The sequence below is a fragment of the Salvelinus sp. IW2-2015 genome, linkage group LG9, assembly GCF_002910315.2.
Source record: "Salvelinus sp. IW2-2015 linkage group LG9, ASM291031v2, whole genome shotgun sequence".
NCBI lineage: Eukaryota > Metazoa > Chordata > Actinopteri > Salmoniformes > Salmonidae > Salvelinus > Salvelinus sp. IW2-2015.
In genome coordinates, this window is record NC_036849.1 from 9,117,934 (window position 1) to 9,138,189 (window position 20,256).

The 20,256-nt window shown below is 41.4% G+C and overlaps 1 protein-coding gene and 1 long non-coding RNA gene across 2 annotated transcripts in view; both read left to right on the forward strand.

Annotated features, from left to right (window-relative positions):
• Positions 1 to 639: 639 nt before the first annotated feature.
• Positions 640 to 5,983, forward strand: LOC111968330 (uncharacterized). Its single transcript, XR_002877867.2, has 5 exons — positions 640 to 3,030; positions 3,298 to 3,382; positions 3,629 to 4,434; positions 4,657 to 4,730; positions 4,955 to 5,983. It is a non-coding gene; the product is annotated as an uncharacterized lncRNA (long non-coding RNA).
• An 11,002-nt stretch (positions 5,984 to 16,985) lies between these two features.
• LOC111968540 (apoptosis-stimulating of p53 protein 1) overlaps positions 16,986 to 20,256 on the forward strand; it is a 35,013-nt gene continuing 31,742 nt past the window's right edge. The window contains exons 1-2 of the mRNA XM_070445127.1: positions 16,986 to 17,245; positions 19,398 to 19,545. Of these exons, the coding sequence (XP_070301228.1) occupies positions 17,099 to 17,245; positions 19,398 to 19,545 (295 nt within the window). The 5' untranslated portion in view covers positions 16,986 to 17,098. The remainder of the gene's footprint in view (positions 17,246 to 19,397; positions 19,546 to 20,256) is intronic.

Below are 20,256 nucleotides of genomic sequence, written 5' to 3' on the forward strand. Positions count from 1 at the left end.
CACCTGGAAAACTACAGAGTGCAAACAGCCTAGCCTACCTGCCCCAGGTGTGTGAGGAGTGAGTGATGAGGAGTGTATGCTATTGCCAGTGGTGTCGTTTTTCTACCTGTTGATCAGAGGGTGTGGGTGTGTGTTTATCTATTCATGAGGAAACCACACAAGACCAGACATGTTGTTACAAGCCCACCCAACCTCAACGAGAGAGTATGGCTGTGTGCTGTAGGCTTACTGTAAGAAGTAAGAGTAATAATAGCATTTCACACCTGGTATCCATGTTAATGAAACTGCAATTACTTTATGTAGGCCTAACATAACACTGAATGAGGACTGAATAACCTCTATGGCAATTCATGCGTCTACTAGGTTTCTTGTCAAGGTAAAATGTTTTTTTTAAATGGGTGTCTGCCGTTAGAATTGGGCAAACATTCAATATCATGTTTCATCACCAATGTCTATCATTGAAATAACATGAAATAATAAAAGAAACGATGTATTTTCCCCAAAAATCAATGTTACTAAACTGTGGGTCAATGACTCCCTCTAGTGTTGAGAATATGAATGAAAATGTTCACTGTATTGTTTTTCAAGCGCAAACATTGACGTCACGTTAGTCACGTGGTATACACCAAGCCGCTAGAAGCTAAAACTGTTTAGCACCGCTGTCAACAAACGGATACGTTGCTTTTGTCAACCTGTCTTTCACCGAATTGTCATTGCTATACTTTATTCAACAGCTTTTTGAAAATAACTAGCTAGATTTTCTGCGTTTCTAACGTGTTAGCTTGACTCCCAAATACTAGCTTATAGCTAGATAATTATGGTGGTTAAATGCAAGTGCTTCTGCAATAGTTAGTTACGTATATCAATATTATTGCATAAACTGTATTGTACTATTTATGCTAGTACAGACGGGGAGACTTGATGGAGAGACAAAGAGTAGGTATAATTTGTGGATCGTTCCAACAGGAATCTGTTCCAAAAACTTCGAAAATAACAAGGTTGCCAACAAACAACGCATAACGTTACAAAGTTGTATAGCGGCCGAATAAGATACCGGGTAGGAAGTGTGCTATTTCAAAGTGTTTCACTCACCACGTTTATTCYGAAAAATGTCTGTCCTCACTCTGGTAGCCTATGGACAGACATTAAGAATAAGCTACGTGGTGAGTTGATGCCTTTTCTGCAGCTAGTTAGCTAGGTGAATTGATCGTGCTACTTGTATGCGTTTGGCAACGTTGCACTTGGCGAAGTTTTTGGAGCAGATTCCTGTTGGAACGTTCCACAAACAATACCCACTCAGAGACAGACTGATAGTGATAAAGAGCTGTAATGTTTGTACACTGAACTAAAATATAAACGCAACATGTAAAGTGTTGGTTTTGTGAACTGTAAAAAAAAAAAAAAAAAAGTACCAGAAATGTTCCATATGCACAGAAAGCTTTTCTCTCATGTTTTGTGCACACATTCATTTTCATCCCTGTTAGTGAGCATTTCTCTTTTGCCCAGATAAACAATACACCTGACAGGTGTGGCATAATCAAGAAACTGATTAAACCACATGATCATTACACAGGTGTGCCTTGTGCTGCGGACAATAAAGGGCCACTCTAAAATGTGCAGTTTTGTCACACAATGCCACAAGTTTTGACGGAGTGTGCAATTGTCATGTTGACTGCAGGAATGTCCACCAGAGCTGTTGCCAGAGAATTGAATGTCCATAAGCCGCCTCCAATGACATTTTAGAGAATTTGGTAGTACGTCCAACCGGCCTAACAACCGCAGACCACGTGTAACCACGGCATCCGGCTTCTTCATCTGCAGGATCGTCTGAAACCAGCCACCCGGACAGCTGATGAAACTGGGTTTGCACAATCAAAGAATTTCTGCATAAATTGTGAAAAACCATCTCAGGGAAGCTCATCTGCGTACTCGTCATCGTAACCAGGGTCTTGATCTGACTGCAGTTTGGCATCGTAACCGACTTAAGTGGGAAATGTTTTCCTTCGATGGCCACTGGCACGCTGGAGAAGTTTGCCCTTCACGGATTAATTCTGGTTTCAACTGTACCTGGCAGATGGCAGACAGTGTGTATGGTGTTGTGTGGGCGAGCGGTTTGCTGATGTCAACGTTGTGAACAGAGTGCCCCATGGTGGCGGTGGGGTTATGGTATGGGCAGGCATAACCTACGGACAATGAACACAATTGCAATTTATCTATGGAAATTTGAATGAGCAGAGATACCGTGAAGAGATCCTGAGACCCATTGTCGTGCCATTCTTCCGCCGCCATCACCTCATGTTTCAGCATGATAGTTCACGGTACATGTCGCAAGGATCTGTACACAATTCCTGGAAGCTAAAAATATCCCAGTTCTTTCATGGCCTGCATCCTCACCAGACATGTCAGACATTGAGCATGTTTGGGATGCTCTGGATCGACGTGTACGACAGCATGTTCCAGTTCCCGTCAATATCCAGGAACTTCGCACAGCCATTGAAGAGGAGTGGGACAACATTCCACAGGCCATAGTCAACAGCCTGATCAACTCTATGCGAAGGAGATGTGTTGTGCTGCATGAGGCAAATGGTGGTCACACCAGATACTGACTGGTTTTCTGATCCACGCCCCTACCTTTTTTTAAAGGTGTCTGTGACCAACAGATGCATATCTGTATTCCCAGTCATGTGAAATTCGTAGATTAGGGCCAAATTAATTTATATCAATTGACTGATTTCGTTGCATGTTGTGTTTTTTCTTCTTCAGTGTAAATAAATTGTATTGTACCTCTTCTATGAGCTGAATGAAACATTCATGGAATGTACAATTTATTATATTCTTACTAGGCTAACGTTACACAGCATTTTTCCTTAACTGGTCTTTTTTAAGCTATGTTTTAGCCAGGTCAGGAGCCCTTTGTGAGCAGCAGGAGCCCTAGGCTGAGCCACTGTAGAGAAAATAATCAATGGTGTGCAGAGTTGTCACACCGCCTTGTGCACACTGGATGAACTCAACGTTACTCAGCACACAACGGTTGGTTTGTTTGACTCATAGATTTTCTCATCGTTTTTTTTTTTACCATGTAGGCCTATTTTATTGTTGCAAATTAATGTTACATGACACATGTAATACAACGTGACACACACGACCTCTGTTGGACTTATATAGCCTGAATTGCTTGGGCTGTATTCTATCTGATTTAGTTCTACAGCTAGTCTATATGTTTTACTTGGGCTGTGTTGCTGCTAAAGCCATGTCTCCCTGTGACTGTTATCTTCCTGTGATCAATGTGTTTTCTAGGCTGCACATTTATGGCGTTTGTGAGGGTGAGGAACTGTGGAGACTTCTGCCAGGCACAGCACCAGCACCTGGTCATTGTGGACAAGTAAGCTGCCTTTAGCTAAACATATGAATAAATACCCCACCTGAAGTCGACCAGTACTCCTGGAGAGAGAGGCTGATATTTCTCCAAGTATATGGCTTCGATTGAGTTAATCCAGCCGTTTAGCAACCAATAAACCATTTCTGAATGTTTTGTTTCCTTTTCATATTCCACTTTTTATTTACTTCCACCCCGTTCTCCATAGCCTATATCTTCCAATAACCACCTTTTATACCCAATCTATCACAGATTTTGGAGTATTTTTCTCTACTGCTGGACTGTTCACCCTCTCCTGGAAGACTGCCTTCTCCAACTGTCTGTCAAGATGAATCGCCCCGCCCCTGTTGAGTTCACCTATGCGTGTATGAAGTTTCTGATCACCCACAACCCCACCAACTCCCAGCTGGTGAAATTTATAGAGGTACAGTATTAACTCCTATAATACATATCCCCATATGCTTTGTATTCACATGAAGCATTGTGTTATTTGAGTTTATAGCGTTTTCTTTTGTCAAGCCAGATTGGAATGTACTGAAAAACAGACAATATCTTGATTACTAACCTAAAACACTTCAATTCATTTATAATCAGGACCTCAATGCTTTTGGTGTGCAGACACTAGTTAGAGTATGTAATGCCACTTACGACCAAACCCCTGTGGAGCAGGAAGGCATCACTGTTGTGGTAAGACAACTTTTGTTCTCTTCTGCCATGATGTTAACCCATCAGAGACCTTCAGATTTGTTTGGAGCTTCAGGCATTCTGGTTCCAATTGTCCACTGTATCTACATGACATCTAGGTCTATCTTTTTCCTAATGATGGAGGTTGCATGAAAGCGTTAGGCCTATCAATTACGCTACCTAATAAATTGATCCATTAATGGAGCCTAAATCCAACCATATGTTTTCCTCAAACAGGATTGGCCCTTTGATGATGGTTCTTCCCCCACCTGAACATGTCGTTGATGACTGGTTCAACCTCCTCAAGTGTAAATTCCGAGACGAACCCGGTTGTTGCATTGCAGTGCATTGTATTGTGTGGCGGGGTTGGGTCGGTGAGTTGTCTGCCTACATGTTCAATCTATTTGCCTATTGTATCTTCTTCCTTAGAATGTCTGCTAGCCACCAACACATTGGGACTCATAGCAAAAGCAGTGTGTACGGAATAGTTTATGAATAATGATAATTTAATTCTCAAATGTGTTGTGTTTTATATTACACATCAACTTTCCCATCTCTACAGTACACTTGATATAATTGATATCATTTCTCTCCAGAGACCCAGTCCTGGTAGTGTTGGCGTTGATTGAGTGTGGGATGGAATATGAAGATGCTGTTCACTTTATAATCAGTAAGTTCTCTCCATTGATCATATTGTGAAATTTCAACCATTGTCATCACTACTTTAGATCAAATCTTCTTGCTAGTGTGATTTAAAAATGAAGATGGTATAAGTTATGATGAGCTGATTCCAGAATAGTCTTTCAATATGACATTCAAAGTGCCATCAGAAAGCCAAATCATTCAAATACATAATGATTGCCATCAAAATGCCATCCTTTTTTCTTCTCTCAGAAAGAGACGTGGGGCCTTCAACTCAAAACTACTAATGTACCTCAAACTACAAACCCAAGATGTGTCTCCGCTTATAGATGCTAATGGGCAAAATTGCTGCATCCAGTAAGAAGATGAGCGGTATTGTCAAGATTTACTCAAAAAGGAAACGGATTGCTATAAGAACAGTTATTGGTTATACTCAAAGCAACAAAAAATACTCAAGAAAACAGTCTAAATAGTCAAATTGAATTTGATTAAAGTAAATATTCTGATATTTTCCTCAACTACTGTAGTTGTGAATCATTAAAGAAACATTTTTAAATTGTTACTAGTTGTTGGTGGTAGGGTCATGTGTAAGTTTTGCAAAGGCTAAAATAAGTGTATTTAATAAGTCTAACAGCCTTTATTGTTATTCAAAACATTATCATGAAGGCATGAGCACAAATACTGTATTTCCCACATACCTTCTATGAAATGGTGTATTCTATTTTCTGGTAAATATTTCAAAAAGTAAATTATCTCAACATATTTGGGTAACTGCCTGGTACCAAATGGTGCCTAGTCGGGATAATTTGAATGAATCCTGAATCAAATGTAATTTAGGCCTATAGTTATTATCACGATATTACCATTTTACTATGTGATTTCAGAGTAAATACTGTAACGATCCTTGGTTTATGAGCTTGGTTATTGACTGCCATATGAGCATGCTTTTGTGGCATAGTCGATGGCGCACAGGGCTACGGGCTAGAAGGTTGAGGACTTGAGCGCACTCCCTGCCTGTTTCATTACATTGTAGTAGACCAGGCAACCTGGAAAAAGTGCTTGCTTTTTTTTTTGCTTGTTGAAGGCTGTCATCCATGCTAGATCAAACAATGATGGGATGATACACAAAGGTAAGCCTGATGACATGTTACATTTGGATTTTTAAGGCAATTTAAGGGTTAAAGGTCAAATCTGGTGAAAAAGGGCATAATGAAAATAGTAATTTTTATTGTACAGTGAGTCCATGCAACTTATTTGACTTGTTACGTACATTTTTTACTTCTTGAACATATTTTGGAATGCCATAACAAAGGGATCTTGTTTCTCATGGTCTGAGAGTCTAGGTGCCTTTTGGCAAACTCCAAGTGGACTGTCATGTTCCTTTTACTGAGGAGTGGCTTCCGTCTGGCCACTACCATAAATGCCTGATTGGTGGAGCACTGCAGAGATGAGAACCTTCCAGAAGGACAACCATCTCCACAGAGGAACTCTGGAGCTCTGTCATTATGGGATATTGCTTGTAGATTGCTGAGAATAAAAACAAAGTAATACATTTTAGAAAAGGCTGTAATGTAACAATGTGGAAAAAGTTAAGGGGTCTGAATAATTTCTGATGGCACTGTATATATAATTTCATGGAAGCTCTTTAAATTGTCACTTGCTTCGTTGTTTCTAATGACCTCTTTTGTATCTTTATCTATTTAAATTATAACTGGCAGTAGCATGTATTTGTTTTGTGAGTGCTGTGAGATATTTGACAGGTTTATTTGCCATTAAGTCGTTAACTTTATTTGAGTTTAACCTGTAGTTTTTGGTTCTCTTCAAAAGTAAAAGATTGTATTCCTGCTTAAGTTTCTTTACCTTGTAGAGATTGTTGTGGAAATTACCACCAGCGGTCACAGTCAAACTTAGATGCATAAAGTACTGGTCTGAAGTGAGCTCCACCGGGGAAGTCCTGTTAGTTCTCTTATATACCGTTTACACAGACAAGTTACATTTAGCTTATTCATAATGAATTAATCACTAACATTTGGTTCATGCATGAGACAGACCAATACCTCATGAAGCTTCTTCTCTCCAAGCTAAGACCTTGAAACTGAGATATCCCTTTCCGTTCTCAAATCAATGTTCTGGGTGTACTGCCAAATTGAAGATACTGATCATGAGGATCCCTCCCTGGCACGATCAATCAGTCACTTGCATGAACCCATTAAAATTGGTTATTAGAAAAGCACAAACATAAAATGTTCCTTCACATTGCCTCTTATCACTTCTGTGATAATAATCGTTACATTTTAAGGTAAGCATTAGATTATAGATTATTTTTTTCCAGCTCACCACTCATTACAATGGCTGGGAATGGGAATATAAAAGGAATACCTCCCAGATTGCAGTTCCTAGGGCTTCCACTAGATGTCAACAGTCTTTAGAAAGAGTTTCAGGCTTGTTTTTAGAAAAATGAGCTAGAATTTGTAGTTTTAGTAAGTGGCTCCCATTTTGGCTGTAGTGTTTGTTGCGCGTTCCGGTGAGGGCACGTACTTCGTTATTTATCTCCGCTAATGGTCTCCGGTATTCTCCATCTTAAATTTGATTGTTTATTTACATATTAGGGTACCTGAGGATTGATTAGTGGAAGGCCCTTGATAATATCCCGATTTCAATATCTGGGTAATAATCAGATTTTTCCAAGCAGACGAATTGCTCACCTGTCATTTACGGTCCATTATGTCTTTGTCCATTTTCTTACTAGTACACCAGCAGCATGAGAGAAGTTTGGACGGGATCTCTCCATGCTCACTCCACGTGGACTCATGTCGCACTCCTGAGAGAAAAGGCATGAGAAAAAAGGCAGTAGATAGCTTCGACTGGATGCTGTGTACAGGTTGCTGTCTCGAACTCAGGTGAAGGACCATAGTGGACACCATTGTCGCCATTACTTCAGCCGGTTAGAGGGGGTGAGGCTCACACTGTTCTCGGTCGAATGATCCCTTCCCCATTACTTCTAGATACCATCTGTGGTCACCTTCGCCATAACCTCGAGAGAGGACAGACCAGAACAACAGTTTAGTTTAGTGCATTTCTGATTCAACAAATCCAGACAAATTATTCACTGTATGATAAACAACATTCTTAATACAGATTTCTAAGACAAATGTCAAAGAGAATAACAACACAGTTGACACCATTTTTTCCTTCAAATTTGCTTGTACTCCCCTATAATCTTGGCATGCTCACCGCAGGGTTACAGGGTCAGGGAGATGGAGGGCTAATCCTTAGGGAGAAATCCAGACCATCCAGCAGACCGAATCTGGTGAGATTTGTATTGAAGAAAGACAAAAACAAAACAACAACAATACACTTCTTCCCTTTTGACACAACTCACATGCGTAAAAAACACTGCCAGTTAAATTAAAATAACAAAGAAAATGTGAATTACAACCATTGATAACTCCATTTTAAGATAATTGTATCCCATAAGTTAATTAAAGGAATGGTAAAGAGAGTCTTTAGGTGCCGTTTGGCAAACTCCAAGCGGGCTGTCATGTGCCTTTTACTGAGGAGTGTCTTCCGTCTGGCCACTGTACCATAAAGGCCTGATTGGTGGAGTGCTGCAGAGATGGTTGACCTTCTGGAAGGTTCTCCCATCCCCACAGAGGAACTCTGTCAGAGTGACCATCATGTTCTTGGTCACCTCCCAGACCAAGGCCCTTCTCCTTAGAATGATGGAGGCCACTGTGTTCTTGGGGACCTTCAATGCTGCAAAAATGTTTTGGTACCCTTCCCAGATCTGTGCCTCGACACAATCCTGTCTCAGAGCTCTACGGACAATTCCTTTGACCTAATGGCTTGGCTTTTGCTCTAACATGCATTATCAACCGTGGGACCTTAAATAGACAGGTGTGTTCCTTTCCAAATCCAATCAAGTTGTAAAAACATCTCAAGGATGATCAATGGAAACAGGATGCACCTGAGCTCAATTTTGAGTCTCATATAATTATGTAAATAAGATATTTCTGTTTTGAATTTTGTATAAATTAGCAAACATTTCTAAAAACCTGTTTTTGCTTTGCCATTCTGGGGTATGGTGTGTAGATTGATGAGGATTTTGTTTTATTTAATCCATTTTAGAATAAGGCTGTAACGTAACAAAATGTGGAAAAAGTCAAGGGGTCTGAATACTTTCCAAAGGCACTGTATAGTGTATTTCCTTCCTTAGATCAAACCATTGGCAGAAACTTTAACAGAAAGCTCACATCAATTCAATCCGACCTCAGTAGATGGACTAATATCCCAGTTGCTTTAACCGGCAGAATATCTATTGTCAAAATAGGCAATGTAGTTTAATGCTTCCCATGTCTTTCCCTTTTGGCTATTGGGATAAAATGCCTGCTGCGGCTTAAAAATGTATATGCCAAGGTAAGCGATCTCTGATACAATTAAAAAACTTACAAAGAGGGAAATATGTAGGAGGACTATTTGTATCAAACTTTAAATTGTATTTTCAGGCTCTAGCATTTCGCCCCATCCTAAATTGGTTTAGACATGATTCTTCCGCCCCCTGGCTGAGAACAGAGATATATGGTGTCTCCAATTGCCCTGGAAGAGGTGGTCTTCACTGAATGTCCCTTAAACAATAATAACTATGCTTTCGTCCTATTACTGCTCACACAATTTCTATTTTGGCGCAAAATTGAAAAACGATGTAATTGGAAATCATAATAGCATGCCCATACTCCATTATTTCACAATAATGCCTTGCGATCTGGAGGGCGGCCATTTGCATCCTCCCAATTGTACAAATGTGGAATCCGTACCCTTGCCGATATCATGGACAGTAATGTTGTGAGAACATTCCAAGATTTGAAAGACACATGCACATTACCAGGCAACTCCTTTTTTCTATATTTAAAACTTAGGTCAGCTATGCTGGCCTATGGAGTCCCTTGGGAAACCCAACTACCAAACCATCTAATGATGGGATTTATAACTAAAGTATCTGGGCTCCCAAAAGGACTGATCTCTATAATATATAAACAACTTTTGAAAAGCTCATATTCTGACCAAAAGTATGGTCCACAGATCTAAGTGAATCTGAACAACCCTTTAACTGGACCAGAATATCGAAAAAATATGACCTTGGCATCCCGTAATCCGAACCATCAACTCACAGCTCCCAACTGTTCACTGCATCTACTATGTTACTTAACAATGACGGTTTATTGAATCCAATAAATTGTTTCCCCTTCCCTGTAACTAACTATAGATAAAGGGCTAACTATTTGTTTAGGCTGCTTCATTTAGACACATCCTTGCAAGCAACTAATTTCACAGTATGGACACAAGATGACACTGAAGTTCCATTTAAATCTGCATCATCCTTGTTTTGAAACTGCTCTCATGCAGATAAACTTGGTTTAGAGTTAAAACAACTGAACTAAAGGACAAATACTCTGGTAGCCTATTTTATGAGGTTAATCAGTATATATATTTTTGCATCAACCTCAAAATAGTACAATGTTATCATTCCTCTCTCTGTGTGAAGCATGCCTGTCACTGACGTTTGTCCCCTGCTGATGGAGAGTGTGTTGCATTATCTTGTGCATTTAAAACAGTTAGTTTTGTTCTATATAGATTTTCTTTGTCACATCAACGAGGACTAGTAGTTGCAAAGTAGCAAGAAAGTATTAAATAGTTGCAAAGTTGCTAATTAGCTAAAATGCTAAAGTTGTCCGCGATGACATTCGAACAATCAACCTTTGGGTTGCTAGATGTTCATGTTATACTCCTACCGAACCACCATCCTTTCGTTTTTGCGTTAAGTAACCTTCCATGTTATGTAACCACACTAAGCGTAACATATACTAATGTCAGTGTCTCGGATTTACATTTACTATGTTACGTCTAGTCTATGAGACCAGTCTGGGCTTGAAAGTCAAACTAACGTTGTTGTGGTTTGACATGTCCATTTTTTCCCTTGATATTAAGTCTACGTTAGAGAGTTTGGGTCAACATTTTTAATTGGCTACTATCTCACGGATAACCAAGATCAGAGCAATAGTCTTTGTTAATTTTTTGGGGGTCGGACTTGGTCTGTCCCAGTCCGTGTCCTGTCCTTGGATTATCCTACATATTAGAGCACGCGGGAGGGCAGTCGAATCGTGTAAAGGCAATCGGTGAATTATTTGTGGCGTGCACTCGTTCAATCACTGTCATTACAGCGTAACGCTTAGCAGCAAATTCCCTGAAACAACATGCCACCCAACTAGGCTGTGTGATGTTCTGTGACTATTGCGTGCAGTGACACACTTCGCCTTCAGCGTCTGTGTGCGTCTCTGTGGGATCAAGCATCGTTGCTTTAGGACGATTATATCTGATTCTGGAGCGCGACGCAGATTCTACCGACCGGTTATTCGGACCGGCCTGTCCGGCAACATAGGCTAGGGGAGGCAAAGAAGGCAGACAGGGGAGTGTGTTACTCCAAGAGATTGGCTGGAATAAACATATTTATTGTTTCACTGCAGTCATGATGCCGGTAAGTAAAAGTAATCAGATAGAAGAGAATATATAATTTTTTTACTTTGAGAGGTCTTGGAAATAGATTGTGGATTGAATTAATAAATGCCCGTGGAATGAATAGCTTGGAACAAATGAGCTCTAATAAAAAAATATATAATTAACTTTAGGCTACATATGGATTGTGAGTCTGCAAATTTGAGTGGTGGATGAGCTACAGTACTCCCATCAATTACAATGTACTTTTTTTGTCCTTTCATCCACATTTTGTGTTTGAGTGGTGTGTGTTTGTGTGTGTGTGTGTGTGTGTGTGTGAGAGAGTGTGAGCAGGTGGTGAATGAGACAAATCACTGCAATATCATTTTTTTACTATGATTAAACATCACTTGATAGACCACTGATCTATGCATATTCTCAACTCTCTGCCTGCCTATACAACTACACAGAGAGAGAGTGAACATTAAGGGGAGTAAGGCAGACTTTTAGGGTAGCCGATGTAAGATCCCCACACAACAGTGACAGACAGGCAATTCTGGTGATCACCCACACAGTGACGCACATTCACCATGACCTGTAACCTCCCTGTCAGTGTCAGTCCACCAGTAGCTGATGTCAGTGTAAGAAAGAACACACACACACACACACGGTTCCAACAAGGCTCTCCTCATGCCTGCTAATTGGCTTTTGCTCTTTGAGCAATTTTTTACTTATATAATTAACGAGGCAGGGAAGTGGGTTGAAACTTCAGAATTGCATAGCTACTTTTGCAACAACAAAAAAATAGTGCAATTAATCGCATTGTCTGAAAGTAATCCAAATACACTGGAAACATCCAAAATACATCATCTATACAGCTAAAAACAACAATGCAATGTCAAAACAAGTTGACATGGAGGTTAGAGTGTACTTTATCAATTTACCCTCCTGCGGCTGCGTGGAGAGGAGACCAGGCTGGAGAGAGAGAGTCAGTCAGTTGCTGTTTGAATGACGGAAGGGATTAGCCTGTGGATTGTGATGGTCTGGGACGGCCTCGCTGTGCGTCACAGAGGTTGGGTGAGATGGCTGAATTTCTGGGTAATTTCCCACACCAGATGAGCTTTCAGCTCTGCACAAGCCCATCTCGCTCGCCCCTATAGTCCGACTGCTAAGGTAGTCCTCCTATCTCTCCCTTACAATTACAGTTGAAATCGGAAGTTTACATACACTTAGGTTGGAGTCATTAAAACTCTTTTTCAACCACTCCACACATTTCTTGTTAACAAACTATAGTTTTGACAAGTCGGTTAGGACATCTACTTTGTGCATGACACAATACATTTTTCCAACAATTGTTTACAGACAATAATTCACTGTATCACAATTCCAGTGAGTCAGAAGTTTACATACACTAAGTTGACTGTGCCTTTAAACAGCTTGGAAAATTCCAGAAAATGATGTCATGGCTTTAGAAGCTTCTGATAAGCTAATTGACATCATTTGAGTCAATTGGAGGTGTACCTGTGGATGTATTTCAAGGCCTACTTTCAAACTCAGTGCCTCTTTGCTTGACATCATGGGAAAATCAAAAGAAATCAGCCAAGACCTCAGAAAATAAATTATAGACCTCCACAAGTCTGGTTCATCCTTGGGAGCAATTTCCAAACGCCTGAAGGTACCACGCTCATCTGTCAAACAATAGTACACAAGTATAAACACCATGGGACAACGCAGCCGTAAAACCACTCAGGAAGGAGATGAGTTCTGTCTCCTAGAGATGAACATACTTTGGTGCGACAAGTGCAAATCAATCCCAGAACAACAGCAAAGGACCTTGTGAAGAGGCTGGAAGAAACAGGTACAAAGGTATTGATATCCACAGTAAAACAAGTCCTATATCGACATAACCTGAAAGGCCGCTCAGCAAGGAGAAGCCACTTCTCCAAAACCTCCATAAAAAGGCCAGACTACGGTTTGCAACTGCACATGGGGACAAAGATCGTACTTTTTGGAGAAATGTCCTCTGGTCTGATGAAACAAAAATATAACTGTTTGGCCAGAATGACCATTGTTATGTTTGGAGGAAAAAGGGGGTGGCTTGCAAGCTGAACACCATCCCAACCGTGAAGCACGGGGGTGGCAGCATCATGTTGTGGGGGTGCTTTGCTGCAGGAGGGACTGGTGCACTTCACAAAATAGATGGCATCATGAGGTAGGAAAATTATGTGGATATATTGAAGCAACATCTCAAGACAACAGTCAGGAAGTTAAAGCTTGGTCGCAAATGGGTCTTCCAAATGGACAATGACCCCAAGTATATATCCAAAGTTGTGGCAAAATGGCTTAAGAACAACAAAGTCAAGGTATTGGAGTGGCCATCACAAAGCCCTGACCTCAATCCTATAGAAAAGTTGTGCAGAACTGAAAAAGCATGTGCGAGCAAGGAGGCCTACAAACCTGACTCAGTTACACCAGCTCTGTCAGGATGTAACGGTTGTTGTCTGGAGGAGAAGAGGACCAAGGTGCAGCGTGGTAATTGTTCATCTTGTTTAATGAAGGTGAACACTCAAAATACAAAAACAACAAATGTGAAAAAAACGAAACAGTACTGTCTGGTGCAGACACACAAAGACAGAAAACAACCACCCACAAAACCCAACACAAAACAGGCTACCTAAATATGGTTCCCAATCAGAGACAATGACTAACACCTGCCTCTGATTGAGAACCATATCAGGCCAAACACAGAAATAGAAAAACATAGATAAACAAACATAGACTGCCCACCCCAACTCACGCCCTGACCATACTAAATAAAGACAAAAACAAAGGAAATAAAGGTCAGAACGTGACACAGGAGGAATGGGCCAAAATTCAACCAACTCATTGTGGGAAGCTTGTGGAAGGCTACCCGAAACGTTTGACCCAAGTTAAACAATTTAAAGGCAATGCTACCAAATACTAATTGAGTGTATGTAAACTTCTGACCCACTGGGAATGTGATGAAAGAAATAAAAGCTGAAATAAATCATTCTCTCTGCTATTATTCTGACATTTCATGTTCTTAAAATAAAGTGGTGATCCAAACTGACCTAAAACAGGGAATGTTTACTAGGATTAAATGTCAGGAATTGTGAAAAACTGAGTTTAAACGTATTTGGCTAAAGTGTATGTAAACTTCCGACTTCAACTGTACTCCCTCCCTATTCCCTTTATTTCCACCCAGATTTACAACCCCTCTCATAGCTTTTAAACAGACAGCGGAATTGACCATTTGGGTGGAATAGTCAGAAAAGACAAGCTGCTAGTGGACTGAGTATTATCATAAGTCTTATTTTGAGCTGCTGAACCTACATGGGAAATTGACTGGGTTGTACATGAATTATCATTGGTAGTTTGAGTATTATAAACATCACAACCAATAGCATATAACCTACTACAATGGCAGTGTTACAAGCCAAATATGAAGTTCAGAGCCCTCTAGTAGTTAACTGGCTGATTTTGATCATGAGCCATTTTGTACGCTCTCATCTCATCTCATGACTTGACCAGTAGCCAGTTGTAGGCTTACAGACTTAACCTGTTTAATTTACTGACTTACTGTTGTTGTTATAGTGAGAGTCCCCCTCCTTCTCTTCCTCGATCATATCAGGGCAGAGTCTAAAAATCTCCTCCTCAGCTCTCATTAGTGTAAGTGACGCATGACATCACTGTGTAGTCGAGCTGCAGGGAGCTGTCGTTGTTATGACTCCTGCCCTGCCATGTGCCATTTGTATTGATGCTTCTCTCTCAGGTTTTGGGTCAATACCATTTCAATTCAGTCCATTAAAGAAGTAAAGTGAAATTCCAATTCCAATTGGGGGGGAAATCACAGAGGAAAATTGGATTTGGAAATTCTGTTTACTTGCTGAACTGACTGAATTGAAATGGAATTCAACCCAACCGTGATCTCGCCAACTAGAGGATAAAGTACATTTCTGTTTGTAGCAGAACATGGAGCAAACAGTGCTAGTCTATGTCAGCTGCTCCAAGGCAGGGTTCTATCACAGAGAAAGCTATACATCCGAACCAAAACAAACTAGGTTCCGATCCTCACCTTATCAAAACGGAACCTTCCATTCAACCTCTTGACTTAATGGTAAACACTCCCCCCCAGTCCCGCGTCAATGTGCTAACCCACTAGGCATGTATGTCAGCTGTGTGAATGGGAGGCTGTCAGCTCCATTGAATAGACTGAGGATGGAGAGTGTTGTTTACAGTCATGTCCTGTGTTTAACTTCCACAATCTCAAGAAGAACAGGACTGTCTGTCTGGGATCTTTTCTAGGGGTGCCAGGCAAGCGTGTTTCCACAGACACAGTGGTTGCTATGGAGACTTTATTGACTGTTCTGTTCTGTGCTGCACAGGGGAGCCAGCCAGGACACTAAATCAGGTGTCGGTTGGTTGGTCCGGGTCAGTCCCAATGTGTCTGACTCTGAAACCTCACACTGTCTGTCTGCATTTTGTGTTCTTATCTCTGTTGTCTGTCCTGGGACCTGGTTAAAAGTAGTGCACACACACTATGTCTTTCACCAATCAGACATGTTGCAAATCCATCCACTGATAAGGAGATACTGTATCTCAAATCTCTCTAATGATTTGTTATACTTTTCATGTGGTTCGTTTGATGCCTCGGCGGTATTCCTTTTAAGGAGCATAAGACACGTTGTTTATAAACATCTTGCCCCATAGGACTGCCTCTGAATCAGAAGTGGATATTAGAAGGGTTTTGCACACACGCGCACACAGACGCACGCACACACACACACTCACACTCACTTTCTATCTCTCTCTGCCTGGTAGATGAGGTCTGAGTAACAGGGTAAACTGTGCATCACAGGGATTTGTTTCCAGGCAGTGGTTCATCAGTCAGCCCAGCTCCAGGCCCACTGCGACAACACCTGCTTTGTGTCCTCAGATTTATTATTGACAAGGCCCGGGATGCTGCTGGCACAACCATTAGATTTGGGCTTCATGGAAATCAGTCAGGAGATCCATTCTGCACTTCTTCAGACCAAAAATCAAGTGAATGAGAATAGAGAAAAAATATATGAGATGGGATGGGATCATTTGTTCTCTAACAAATGGAATTATTGTAGTTTTGTCCTCTCAGCAAGTTTAAGTTTAAGGGTAGGTCGTCATTGTAATTAAGATTTTGTTCTTAACTGACTAGCCTAGTTAAATTAAGGTTAAATAAAAAATAAAAAGTTATGTAGCTGCTGGAACATTTGAACGTTTGAACAGTCAGAATGTGTGTGCCTCTGTGTGTGTGTTTAATTTAATTTAATTTGACATAACCTTTATTTAACTAGGCAAGTCAGTTAAGGACAAATTCTTATTTACAATGACGGCCTACACCGGCCAAACCCGACGACGTTGGGCCAATTGTGCTCCGCCCTATGGGACTCCCAATCACGGCCGGTTGTGATACAGCCTGGATGCCTCTGTGTGTTGTTTAGCTGGATGATTATGTGTCTGTGGTCACTGAGTGTCCTGTTCCTCCTATTGATGCCCTGTGACAGTGACAGCCTGGTCTGGTTAGTGTCACCAGGCGCCTCTTATCTCTCTCAGCCCTACGGCTGTTCCTGTTCCTAGGGAATCTCATTCTGAAGGGGGGCGGCCACGTTATATTACCCCTACCCCTTGCCTGGCCCTGGCTCTGGCTGCATTTATCACCACCCCCAACTTGACTACGCTCCTCACGTTCAGTCACTGACACCCCCACCCCTACCCTTCTCCTGCCTTGTGCCTGGTGTCACCCACACGCACAAACTTGGAGACCCGTGCACACAGACGGACACGCAGTGAGTCTCTCTCAGCCCTGCCTGCCCTCCTGTCTGCCTGTGTGAGTCTTCTCCCTCCGACTCTATGAAGAAGTTCTTCAGCATGGTGCTGCACAGTCTGGTTAGTGTAACCAAGGACAAGGACAAGGCCTGGCTCCAGAGGGTCCGTCCCGGGCCGCAGCCACAGCAGCTGAGAAACCAGGGCAGGAAGACACCATGCAGGGCGGATAAGGTGAACCGACAGACGGACGGAGAGACAGACAGACACAGGGTTATAGCTGTAGCACTGGACTGGCTGGAGCTGACTGGGAGGTGGGCGCTGCCGCTGTTCTGTCCTGTCCAGCTTTGAGTCTGACTCTGACGGTACCCATGTGCTGCTGCTTAAAATAGCAAAAGGCATTCACAGCTGGCTAGGAGTCATTTTCGGAAGCTGGAGAGTGTGCTTGTATGTTAAGTGTTTGTGCAAGTTTAAGAGGTTGGTGGGCTGTTGATGTTTTTGTTAGTGAATGAGTGTAGTTCGGGTGAGGAGACAGGAGACAGGAAAGGCACAGTATGTATGTGGTTGAGTACAGAATGTTGCTGATGCATATGAATGTGTATTGTATCTTTTTGCACATAATTTTCAAGGGGATTAGATTCTAGGTGTTAGGCGTATGTGAGGTTTCTTTTTGTAGGTATACAATGTTACTTGACTGTGTGAAAGTTTATTATGAATGTTAACATGTTACTGTGTGTGTCTGGCTGGCTCTCCTATGCAGAACTAACGTGTAGTAGGCTGCTCAGTGTGAGTGTTTAATACTATTAGGCAGAGGTAGGTTTAGCCCCTCTTTTAGCTTTTTTTCTGTCTGGTTTCTGACCTTTCATTGAGAGATAACAGCATCTCTGGGCAGATTAAGAGATGCAGGACAGAGTAGATCACAGATGCATGCGTGTTGGCAAACACGTTCCTGTGTGTCAAGAGAATATTTAGCACCGATGATGAGTTCAGGACTGGTTTGGGTTTTCTCAACCTTGTTGGTTGGTTGGTTCCTGTTTGATAGAATGTTTTTTCCCTGTATAGTCGATACTACTACAGGCCAATCCCTACGGAGAAAAACATAGTTTATCCTTTTCCCCCTACAATAACCTTCCCTTCCTGGATTTGTTTTTGCTCTCTATCTCTCTCTCTCTCTCTCTCTCTCCTGGTGTATGTTTTCACTTGTCACCCCATGGACACAGACATACACATGTTTATAATCTCATTATTATAGTGCTCTCTATGTTGTAATCTGCGCCTTACAGAATTCCTCCTCTCAATCTATCTGTCCGTGTCTGTGCGTGTGCTCTGGCAGTGAGAGATTACCTTACATCTTGGACTGGACGTGCGGCCCCGTTGCAGGGCTTGTCTCGGTCGGTGTGTCTGTGGTTTAGACATGTTTATGGGGCTGGGCTGAGCCACTACAGAGTGGAGGCAGAGGGTTTATACAGATGGTTTATACAGGCCAAGGGACCAGTGTCAAGCACCTCTGTCTATGTCAATCCTATAGTGGAAGTATCCGCTGCAGCAGGAAGGGGGGTATGACATTTAGAGAGGAACATATTTGGATTCCGCAACCCAAATTTGCAGATTAATCCTAAATTTAGCAGATTATCCCCCATTTCCGTTTACTACAGATTGTCAATCTGGAAAGGAGGACGTCACCTCTCATTTTACCAGGAAATCCTATTTATATATGTGGTTTCTCAGTACTCTTTATTGAGAGCAAATACTGTATTACAGGCACGCACACACACACACACACACACACACACACACACACACACACACACACACACACACACCTTCGTGTTGCCTCTTTTTTTTTGTGCTAGGAATTTCAATAACCGATCTTGTTTTTATTTACCAATAGGTTGTAGGCACTAACGGAAGCAAACTTGTCATGATGCCACCAAATCACTCTTACTTTAAGCATGTTGGTTTGGCAGTCTGCCTGTAATATCTTTGCGCTTGTAATATCTCTCCTCTAATGTTTATAGCTCAGCTCAGTCTTCAATAGTCTCTCTCTCTCCCTCCTGAGTGCCTCTGTCTTTAAGGCAAAGCATTTGATGTAAATGTATTTAGGTTAGAGGGCAACCGGAGCTAAGGGGACATTTCCTGTAATTCAAGAGCTTTCCTCCCTGGGTTACATGCATTCAAATTCCTGGCATATGTACGTTGTGTAGATATTACCAGTAGTCTGATCCCAGTCAGTAGCTTGATCCCAGGTATGTATGTGCTGTAGCCAACTCTTCATGACTACGATATAAGAGTTTGCTAAGGCATATACAGTATGAGCCCAGGCTATGCTTTGTCAGAGATACATAGTACGTTTAACAAGCTATTTCTCTATGTCTCCCTCATGCAGATGATCCTGACAGTGTACTTGAGTGACAGCCAGCAGATGCTGACAGAGGTGCCCATCACCCCAGAGACCACTTGTAAGAATGTGGTTGAGTTTTGTAAGGAGGCCGGAGAGAACGGGTGTCACCTGGCTGAGGTCTGGAAGGGAAAAGGTAAGTGATGCTTTCATCTTTAGCCTCTAACCTCGAACCTATCTAACCTAATCTTCAACCCCTAACCTCTGGGATTAACTAACTGACTGCTTTATTGCTACACTGACTGACTGGTGTTGAGCTTCGTCACAAGCTCTAAATGCACTGAGCAAAGTGACAAGTTGAAAATCTTAGCTTTACAGATATTTAGCAAAGCACTGTATTTTTTTTTTATAGTTGGTCTCTGCTTCGTGACTTTCTTAAAATGAACTTGTAGTGATTTCTTCCAAGTTTTGCATGGATCTATTCAACTGATTGTCTTGATATACAGTGCCTTGACATTTTGTTGTGTTGCAAACAGTTTTTTGTTAAAGATCTACACAAAATACTCTAAAGAAACATTCTTACATTTGTAAAAGAAATATGAAAAATAAAACACTAATATATCTTGATTAGATAAGTATTCAACACCCTGAGTCAATACATGTTAGAATCACATTTGTCAGTGATTACAGCTGTGAGTCCTTCTGGGTAAGTCTCTAAGAGCTTTCCACACCTGGATAGCAATGATCAACATTTGGCCATTATTCTTTTCACAATTCTTCAAGCACTGTCAAATTGGTTGTTGATCAGTGCTAGACAACAAATTTTCAGGTCTTGACATAGATTTAAATCAAAACTGTAACTCGGCCACTCAGGAACATTCACTGTCTTCTTGGTAAGCAACACCAG